At 53.4% G+C, this 10,418-nt stretch overlaps 1 protein-coding gene across 1 annotated transcript; it reads left to right on the forward strand.

The window, feature by feature from the left end:
• The first annotated feature begins 4,319 nt into the window (after nt 1-4,319).
• LOC119317478 (protein NRT1/ PTR FAMILY 7.2-like) lies at nt 4,320-7,821 on the forward strand. The gene is made up of 4 exons (XM_037591948.1): nt 4,320-4,477; nt 4,625-4,805; nt 5,615-5,832; nt 6,000-7,821. The coding sequence occupies exons 1-4, from the start codon at nt 4,475-4,477 to the stop codon at nt 7,440-7,442; spliced, it is 1,845 nt and encodes a 614-aa protein (XP_037447845.1). The 5' UTR covers nt 4,320-4,474; the 3' UTR covers nt 7,443-7,821.
• The last annotated feature ends 2,597 nt before the right edge of the window (nt 7,822-10,418 follow it).

A 10,418-nucleotide genomic window follows, 5' to 3' on the forward strand; every position in this document is an offset into this window, starting at 1 on the left:
TCTCAGTTGCTCTACCAGTTTTGGTTGTCTCTTACTGTGGATCGGTCGAGCTAGCTAGAGGTGCGTCTTTCTGCCTAACCCCATCAGCATGCATGTCGCAAAAGGCAACCCCCTCAGTTGATGTTCGATCATCGCCATCGGCAGCGTTTCGGCGTGATTTGCCGGTCGACTACGGTTTTGCATTGGGCGATCGTGATCCTTCTCAGAACAGCTACGTATTTGGTTTTAAAATGCGCTAAAGATAGCTGGGTATTGGGCGATCAGGGTGCTCGCTTTGTGGTCTTTGCTCCAGGTAGTATACCCCCTGCCGTCGATCTATAAGCGCCCTTTAGGGATCCAAATGGTCGCCGACTACGAGCTTTTGTCACTGCCAATGTCCTGCGACCGGATGGTAGGATCCAAACGTGCCATTCGCCGGCCGGAGGCGCCCGGCAATTAATAGCATATGTTCGATGCTGCTAGTGCCTAAATGCCTAATCACTACTCATAACTTTTCATGAGGGGCAAAACGGGAATCGCACAAGACTGGCCTTTTATTGGAAGATCCCACAAGGCTAACTTTTTTTTGAAAGATCCAGCAAAGCGCTGGCATTTTCATTATAGGTAAGGAGCAGTATGTACACATGCGTGGATAGAGCCACTAAGAAGGGAAAAAGAGAGTAAACTAGAAAAAAAAAGGCGGGGAAAAACTCCCAGGCTATGAACTATCTCTCTTGACGGATCCCCGAAGGGCTGCAACAAGCCTTTGGCACCGGGGGTTCTCCAGGCTTCCATGAATGATCTGATGGATCCAATGATCATGGGGACAACCAGGGATTTGTTCTTGAATATTATGTTATTTCTCTTCGTCCAGAGCTCCCAACCAGTCAGTGGCAGCATGAATTTGATGCCCTTTCTCTTGTTAACATCAACAAGGGTGATGATTTTTCTCCAGGTTGCCATCGCGGTCGTCTAACGCCCCCCCCTCCCCCCGCCCCTAGGTGCCATAGCCTAGCAGCCTCTCCAGGATGCAATTGTGCTCCACACTTGGCGAGCCACGGGGCACTCCCAAAGAAGGTGAAATGATGTAGGGTAGGAAGCAGTATGTACACATGCGTAGACAGAGGCACTAATGAGGGAAAAAGAGAGTAAACTAGAAAAAAGGCGAGGAAAAACTCCCCAAGCTATGAACTATCTCTCATGACGGATCCCCGAAGGGGTGCAACAAGCCTTTGGTGTCGGGGGTTCTCAGGCTTCCATGGATGATCTGATGGATCCAATGATCATGCATGGGAACAGCCAAGGATCTGTTCTTGAATATTCTGTTATTTCTTCCCGTCCAAGAGCTCCCAAACAGCCAGTGCCAACATGAATTTAATGTCATTCCTCTTGTTAACATCAGCAAGGCTGGTGATTTTGCTTGCCATCACAGTTGTCTCACCCTCCCCCCTCCCCCCAGCACCCAGGTGCTAGAGCCTGGCAACCTCTTTAGGATGAAATAATTCCACACTTGGCAAGCCACGGGGCACTCCCAAAGAAGGTGAAATGATGTTTCCAGGTTGCAGATGCAAAGGGGGCAGAAGTAGCAGTTATCCCAGCCATGCCATTCAAGGCAATCAGCGCACCAAATTTTGTTTTGCAACATCAACCAGGCAAAGGATTTGCAGCGCGGCAGCGCCCACACCTTCCAGATCATGTCCGGGAGAGAGGAGTCAGTTTGCCCTAGAAACTGCACACAGTAGGCTAAAGTTGTGTTGTAATTTCCAGAAGCAGACACTTTCTAGATTATCTCATCACTTGCAGCAGGCAACAAGGTTATATTCGAGGCTTTGATCATGTTCCAAATGGCCAAGAATTCCTCAATCACTTGGTGGGGAAGGTTGCAGTGAGCAATGTCCCTAATCCAAGCATCATTTGTCAATGCATCCTTGACCTTTCTGCTCTTCTGCCTTGATCTATTAAAACAGTTTGGGGTGATCAATCGGAGCAGCGACGTGCATAGCCAAGTATATTCCTAGAATTTTGCAGTGTCATTGTTGCCAATGGTGATAGATGTCGCTGCCGCAAAGAGGTAAATTCGGAAATAGCTAAGTGGGAAAACCCAAGTAAGTCTAATCCTGGACCGGGCGAATTCCGCTACTAAGATGAATTAATGAACTTCATAGTTGATGGGAAGATGGGTACTCCCAATTGAGATGTGCGAGTGCCATGTTCGGACCTAAATAAGTGTCAGCCGTCTCCGGAGTGTAACACGGCGCAGATTTGCGGTGGATCGCCACGGCCGGGTGGCCGGCGGCAGCGGGGTGGTGGGGGCTAGGCGGAAATCTGGTAAAAAAAAGGAAAATACATATATCATTATAGAAGAATAGTAAACTCTCAGCTAAAATAAATGCTAAACTCAAGAATACCCATGCAAGGTCCATAATCCTGCACCTACGGCTACGGACCCCTATGCATGTTTTATGTAACCTTCCAACCAATCTAAACGTCCCCCCGAATTTCATCGGGGTGGGCTCGTCCCTTTCCCAATTTCAGTCCTGACCTCCCACGTTAATAAACACGCAAATTTCATAATAAAATTAAGCACGTAAATTTCATAATAAAATTTACGTAAGTGTAGCAAAGCTCCATGCGGGGCCGACAGGTGGCCGTCCTCCCATGAAGTACCACCTTATCGACGAGTCAACTTAGCGTTGACTAGGCTCCCCGGCCGGTTCCTTCTACCACAGTGTTTATACGTCCCCTGTCGTGTACGCATCATATCATGAACAGTAAGTACTAAAGTTCGAAAAGCGGTAATGACGAGACTAGTATCGGTCTTTAGCCGCAGCTTTGCTCTCAAGCAGATGGCCGGAGCAGTGGCCACCACGAGTCCACGGGAAGAGACGGGGCATGGATTTCTGACAACACATGCATCCATCCATGACGCCTACGGATCAGAGCGGGGAGGACACCGAACACCGATCAAACTGACGCCCCGCCCGCGATGAGCTGTGACACACGCCAGCACTGTGGGTAATTTCGGGCGCCAATTCCCGCACTGTGGTCGACTGTTCTTCCCCGTTTAGAATCGCAGGGAGAAGCACTGTTCTCTGACGGCGAGGCAGCAGGCCGAAGAACACGGCCGGCCGGCATCCGATGCACCGCGGATAACGAGCGGTAAAGAGCCGCCGGTCCACGGCTGTCGACGCAACCTCCGACACCGAGCGGCCGAGCTGGGGACGCTCCACACGGCTTGAGCCGTCTTACGTAGCAGTAAATTTCATGGCGCTATCTCGAGCGCACTCACGCCGCGTCTGCATTTTTGGAAGATCCAGCCTGATTCTTATTCTCTCCTTCTGCTTCCAGAGGCATATGGCTGTTACCATCTCCAAGAAAGGCACATGCTAACAATAATAATGGGAGGAATATTGACTGTGGTAAGCCGTTTCGATCTCTCCATAGTGAGACACGAGGGAAACACCAAGAACTGTTATTTCTTGTAAAAAAAACACCAAGAACCGGCTGGTCTTGTTCTTATTCCATATAGTACAGGTGGCGAGGCCCATTGCTGTTCCGTGGAGGAATCGCACCGGCAGCGCACACAATTCAGGAGGAACCGAGCAAGCAACCGGCACTCTCAGGCCTGGCGTCCATTTACTGAAAGTAAGCAAAGCGGATGTGGATGCGATTACATGCAGGAATGCTGGTTCGATCACGGCTAGGCATTCCTAAGCATACACGGTACCTACTACGTGTACCTACTAATGTGGAATGCCAATCATGTTGCGAGGAGATTTGCAGAGAAAGGGAAAGATTGGGGCACGTCTCCCATGCGCACTTTCTTGCCCCGTTTCGCGGACGAAATGGACCGCGAGTAATCTCTCACTTTTTGCTGCGCGGGCTAAAAATGCGGGTCACTGGTACCACCAACTGCTGAAGACACCGCCTGCAGGAGTTACTGAAGCAGAGCGTGCTGAATTTCAACCGCATCGCATCGCCCGACGACAGAGACGAGTGAGAGAAGCGTGCAGGACGCACGAAGAGCGAGCTGGATTTCTTCCGTGCGATGATGGGCTCTGGCCTCTGGGCTCTGGGCTCTGGCTGGCTGGAGACGGGTCAGGTCAGAAGAACAAAAGGAGGAGGAGCTAGGGGGTGAAAAACCAAGGAAATAGAGCGTCGCCGTCGGCCGTGACGTCCATCTACCTAAGATACCTGAACCAGTGACCTCATGTGAGCGGAGCAGGCCGCGCACACTGCATTCCTTGCCCGCTTTTCCATTCTGCACGCCCTACCAAAGCCCGGCCGCGGGCTCTATAAAGCGCACCAGCGGCTCCTCCCCGCAGAAGCAAAGCGGGCTACCTCATCGCCTCGCCTCGTCTCTTGCTCCCTCTCTCTCTCTTTGCCTTCTTGCTCGGCCTCCTCGCAGCAGCAGCAGCAGCCTCTCAGCTTCTCTCTCTCGTTGCATTACTCGACGGAGGCCGGCTGCTGAGGAGATCCAGCGAGGAAGTGAGAAATGGTTAGAACCTATGCTCCAGCTCCACCTCTACCTCGTTCCTGGTTATCTTCTCTACGTGGCTGTAGCTAGCCAGCGTTCAGTTTCGTCTAGCTTTGTAGTCTCTGTTAGATAAGACAGTATGTAACTCGATGTGATGTATGGCTGCAGTCTGCGAACGAGGGAGAGCTGAAGATGAGGGTGATCGCCATGGGCGGCGAGGCCGCCGCCGAGAGGAGGGCTGCCGAGGAGAAGCTCTGCGAGTACACCCTGGACGGCTCCGTGGACATCAAGGGGCGGCCGGCGGTGAAGGGCAAGTCGGGAGGATGGCTCGCCGGAGGCCTTATTCTCGGTAACTAATTCCATCATCTTTTCTTTAGGCGAAAAACAGCAAAGGATTTCTCCCCACCAGCTGCATATATTATCTGCTGATCACCGTCTCCTTCCTTCCACTAGAAAAGCACTAGCAGAACGAAAGAAAAGAAAAGAGAAGATTTGATAACCAGGCTTTTTCCCAGCCAACTTTACGCCGCTATAGCTGTGATACGTAGGAGTGGTAGTGCAAGTCCGTCGATCTGAGGTGACGTTTTGCCTCAAAGCAGCCGGTAGACAGCAGGCCCTTTTGCGGAATTCTGCATGCTGAGGTGACATCGGCCATGCAGCGCCCGGAACCGGGGACTCCCCGCCACGGGGGAAGCTGCTCGGGCGCACTACGAATGCTAATTCAGGGCGGCAGCACCATTACGAGACAGCAGACGTATCATCCATACGATCCAACACTAGCCATCGATCGGCCGATCCATCTGTAGCGCTGGCTGGCGGGCTCTGTGGTTGGTTGGACGACAGTGCTGGCGCTCTCCCTCCTAGCTAGCTAGCTGCCACAACTGCAGGCTATTATTGGCACTGAAGTGACGCGCTTCGGTTGATCAGTCGGCGCTCCACGTTGCCTTCAGGGGGAAGCGTCGGAAGCCGACTTCGTTTTCGTTCTACAGTTTACTGCCGCGCGCGCTCGTCGATCGCTTTTGCTGGCACTGTGTCGGCTTGCGTGCGTGTCGTCGCGTGGTTAGCCGGCCAGCATCCGTTAGCTTTTGTATGAACTGGACGTGCTCTTGGCGGTGGTGATTTGATTTGATTTGATCTGATAGGTATTTTGATTTGCAGTGAACCAGGGCCTGGCGACGATGGCCTTCTTCGGCGTGAACGTGAACCTGGTGCTGTTCCTGACGAGGGTGGTGCAGCAGAGCAACGGCGACGCGGCCAACAACGTGAGCAAGTGGACCGGCACCGTCTACATGTTCTCCCTCATCGGCGCCTTCCTCAGCGACTCCTACTGGGGCCGCTACAAGACCTGCGCCATCTTCCAGGCCATCTTCGTCCTCGTAAGTCTACTCCTACCTCCATCAACTTCTCTAGTTTTTGTACCTTTGTTGTACACGCGATCGATCGATGGGCGATCACTGTCGCGGTGCACATCAAGGACGTACGTACGTACTACGTGGTACCGCGCGGCCGTGGGCTGATGATGCGCTTTGCACCTTTTCTGCAGGGGCTCGGGCTGCTGTCGCTCTCCTCGCGGCTATACCTCATCAGGCCGGTGGGGTGCGGCACGGAGCACACGCCCTGCGCCTCGCACTCCGGCACGGAGATGGGGATCTTCTACATCGCGCTCTACATGATCGCCTTCGGCAACGGCGGCTACCAGCCCAACATCGCCACCTTCGGGGCCGACCAGTTCGACGAGGAGGACCCCGCCGAGGCGCACTCCAAGGTCTCCTTCTTCAGCTACTTCTACCTGGCGCTCAACCTCGGCTCGCTCTTCTCCAACACCTTCCTCAGCTACCTCCAGGACCACGGCAAGTGGGTTATCGGGTTCTGGGCCTCCACCGCCGCCGCCGCCACCGCCCTGCTGCTCTTCCTCAGCGGCACGCCCCAGTACCGCCACGCGCAGCCCTGCGGCAACCCCATGGCCAGCATCTGCCAGGTCGCCTCCGCCGCCTGCAGGAACTGGAAGTCCGGCGGCGTGTCGCAGGACGTCGAGATCCTGTACGAGGGCGACGACAAGACGGACGCCGGCTCAAGGAAGCTCCTGCACACCAAAGGCTTCAGGTTCTTAGACCGCGCGGCGCTCACCACCGAAGATACCAGCTCGAAGCTCGCCACCTGCAGCAAAACGCGCGACCAGTGGAAGCTGTGCACGGTGACGCAGGTGGAGCAAGTGAAGAGCATCCTGCGGATCCTCCCTATCTGGGTCTGCACCATCCTCTACTCCGTCGTCTTCACCCAGATGGCGTCGCTCTTCGTCGTGCAGGGAGCCGCGATGCGCCGATCAACACCTTTGGGCAGCTTCTCGATCCCGGCCTCCAGCATGTCGGCCTTCGACATCCTCACCGTCGCGACAACCATCTTCCTGTACCGGCGGGCCATCTGCCCGTTCCTGGCACGGTTCACTGGACGCTCGACCGGACCCACGGAGCTGCAGAGGATGGGCCTCGGCCTGGTCCTCGGCGCAATGGCCATGGCCACCGCCGGCACGGTGGAGCACTTCAGGAAGGCCAGCGCGACCACGGCGAACAGCAGCGAGCTGCACATCCTATGGCAGGTGCCGCAGTACGCGCTGATCGGCGTGTCGGAGGTGATGATGTACGTGGGCCAGCTCGAGTTCTTCAACGGCGAGATGCCCGACGGGTTCAAGAGCTTCGGCAGCGCGCTGTGCATGATGTCCATGTCCCTCGGCAACTACTTCAGCGACATCATAGTCAGCGCGGTGACCAAGGCCACCGCGGTGGACGGGCGGCCGGGCTGGATCCCGGCGGACCTGAACGAGGGCCACCTCAACAAGTTCTACTTCCTGCTCGCCATACTCTCCGTCGCCGACTTCGCGGTGTACCTCGTCTTCGCCGGCCGCTACAGGAAGAGCTGCAAGGTGGACGGGCGGAGCGACGACGAGGAGGAAGGGAGCGCGGACGACGAGGAGGCATGCCACGCGTGACTCGGCCGGCGGCCTCTCTCGACGGCCGCCTGGCTGCGGTGGTTTTTGAGATCGGAGACTTGATGCACGAGCGTTGGTACGTACGTTTCAGAGCGCGCGACGGGTCTCTCGTTGATGATAGGACATGCATGGGATCGGCGGTGGCTGGCTGCTGCTACGACTAAAGAATAAGCATGCTCATGTGCAACTACGATGGCATGTACGTACGCCTATGTCTTAGCTATGTGTTCGTTTCTTGGCATTTTGGGCCAGTGTCACGCTGTAACTGACCACTTATGTTCACTGTACCGCTGACTGGTCTGCTACCGCTTCATTTGTACTCCTATGCATGCATGGACAGTGCACTTCATTTGTATGCATAACTTTCTTTGTTCCTGTTGGTTCCGGTTTGCAACAGACCCTGCACACTATATATATAACTTCAAATCCATTTCTTCGAACGCTTTTATATTAGTTTATAGAGGGAGTACAACACAACAAAATCAAGAATAACACTTATGGTTCGAACCCAGGAGAGAATTCATGTGAAATGTCATTTCTGCCCTTTCTAAAGTGAGATGGCTACTTTGTACTACACTATAAGTCTCAAATTATGGAGCCTGAAGAAAAGAGAAGAAACCATGCATCCATATAAGTAAAGAAAAATTCTCACCATTTTGATGAATGATGCGTAGCAAAAGAGCATGCATAGAGCATGCTCAGTATCTACTAGTTAAAAGTTTGGCCACACATATGGCCATTGTATTCAAACAACAAACAAACTTATAAGAGTAACTCTAGGCAATCCCTCAAAGTTTAGAGTAAACTACCGAGTATCCTATAAAGGAGTATATTTGCTCCCGGAAAAAAAGTGTCTTTCTAATCGATTCCTTAAACTTAGCGGACTAAAACTTACAAATGGCTTATGCATTTTGTCGAATACTTGCTATGCGTTTGAGCGGCGAGCAGCGACGATGGACAATGGTGACCACGCCGGCGATGCGCCACCGACCGCACATGAGAAAAGACAAAAGTGGCTCTACGACCAGCACGACCGCCTCGGGTTCAACCAGCCTAGCAAGGCCGTTGAGTGGCTCATCGATGCCGCCTCCGCCGCCATCGACAAGCTCCTCTCCCTCGACCCTTCCTCCTTCACCGCCATACCAGTTGACCACCAGGCCGCACCCTACGCCGGCAATCAGTAGCAGCAGGTCCCTATGCAGCAACACATCGAAGACCAACAAGGCTGCTTCAGGCGTCGCCGGGGACCGGCTCACGCCATCCGACAGAGCTTTATTCCCCTAGAAAGAAAGTGACAACGAGAGGGCAGGAGCTCAAAAGCTCGCTGAGTGGTTGTCGGGGAGGAGGATGCCAGGCGCGGTGAAGGCGGGGAGCAGGCCGCCATGGCTGGGGCTGAGGGCAGCAGTGTGGTTGCTAGTGTTGACAGGGTCCAGCTCACGCTCTCGCGCTTCCATGGGCGCGTCGGCAAGCAGTCGCAGGGCAGGTGGGTTACAGCAGCGACAGTCAGACCGCTGGCCAGGGCGACGCGAAGCGGAGCGACAAGAGCCACGAGATTTATTCTCTATACATGCTCGATCGAGTATATTTAGTCCTCGACGAGGCCGTGGAGTAAAAAAATACTCTTCTAAAGATTATAAGAGATCGGTTAGGTATCAGTTAGAGGAGTAAAGCATAAATTTTACTCCTCTAACTGGTTATAGGGGATCAGTTAGAGTTGCTAAGAGGAGAATATCCACTTCATGCAAAACTACAAGTACAAAATGCAAACCCCCAAAATGAGTTGTAACGTAATGAAAGACGAAGTCTAATAGAGACATACGAAAGACGGTTTTACACCATGAATTTACAAGATGAATAGTCCAATTCTTGACTTCATTTGATCATCTTGACCATATGTTATCTAGAACAATGTTTCATTGTAGAATTGCACCAGTTGGAGGCTTACCTCGATTTTTGGATGAAATTTTGTGTGGCGGTGGAGCAAGAGCCCTCCCTTCTCCCCAATGTGGCTGGTTTTTGTTGGATTCCGTCATCTCCCCCGGACGACTAGGGAGAATGAATGGTCATAACTATCACCAACATCAATGCAAAGCAGGGAGCATCCTCTCCACCTGTTGGGTTTCGTAGTAATTTCAAAAATTTTCCTACGCACACACAGGATCATGTGATGCATAGCAACGAGGGGAGAGTATTGTCTACGTACCCAACGCAGACCGACTGCGGAAGCGATGACACGACGTAGAGGAAGTAGTCGTACGTCTTCACGATCCAACCGATCAAGTACCGAAACTACGGCACCTCCGAGTTCGAGCACACGTTCAGCTCGATGAAGATCCCCGGACTCCGATCCAGCAAAGTGTCGGGGAAGAGTTTCGTCAGCACGACGGCGTGGTGACGATCTTGATGAACTACAGCAGCAGGGCTTCGCCTAAACTCCGCTACAGTATTATCGAGGAATATGGTGGCAGGGGGCACCGCACACGGCTAAGGAATAGATCACGTGGATCAACTTGTGTCAACTTGTGTGTTTAGAGGTGCCCCTGCCTCCGTATATAAAGGAGGAGAGGAGGGGAGGTTGGCCGGCCAAGGGGGGAGGCGCAGGAGAGTCCTACTCCCTCTGGGAGTAGGATTCCCCCTCCAATCCTAGTCCAACTAGGATTCCTCGGAGGGGAAAAGAGGAGGAGGGGGGCGGCCACCTCTCCTAGTCCTAATAGGACTAGGGGAAGGGGGGGCGCGCAGCCCATCTAGGGCAGCCCCTTCTCTTTTCCACTAAGGCCCACTATGGCCCAAATAGCTCCCGGGGGGTTCCGGTAACCCTCCCGGTATTCCGGTAAAATCCCGATTTCACCCGGAACACTTCCGATATCCAAATATAGGCTTCCAATATATCAATCTTTACGTCTCGACCATTTCGAGACTCCTCGTCATGTCCGTGATCACATCCGGGACTCCGAACAACCTTCGGTACATCAAAAT

This window comes from Triticum dicoccoides, chromosome 6A (genome assembly GCF_002162155.2).
Source record: "Triticum dicoccoides isolate Atlit2015 ecotype Zavitan chromosome 6A, WEW_v2.0, whole genome shotgun sequence".
Lineage (NCBI taxonomy): Eukaryota > Viridiplantae > Streptophyta > Magnoliopsida > Poales > Poaceae > Triticum > Triticum dicoccoides.

What these genes read in the sequence shown, in the direction of transcription:
- LOC119317478 (XM_037591948.1), top strand. An exon ending in CGCCGGAGGCCTTATTCTCG is followed by an intron (nt 4,806 to 5,614) that starts GTAACTAATTCC and finishes TTTGATTTGCAG; the next exon opens with TGAACCAGGGCCTGGCGACG. An exon ending in TCCAGGCCATCTTCGTCCTC is followed by an intron (nt 5,833 to 5,999) that starts GTAAGTCTACTC and finishes CCTTTTCTGCAG; the next exon opens with GGGCTCGGGCTGCTGTCGCT.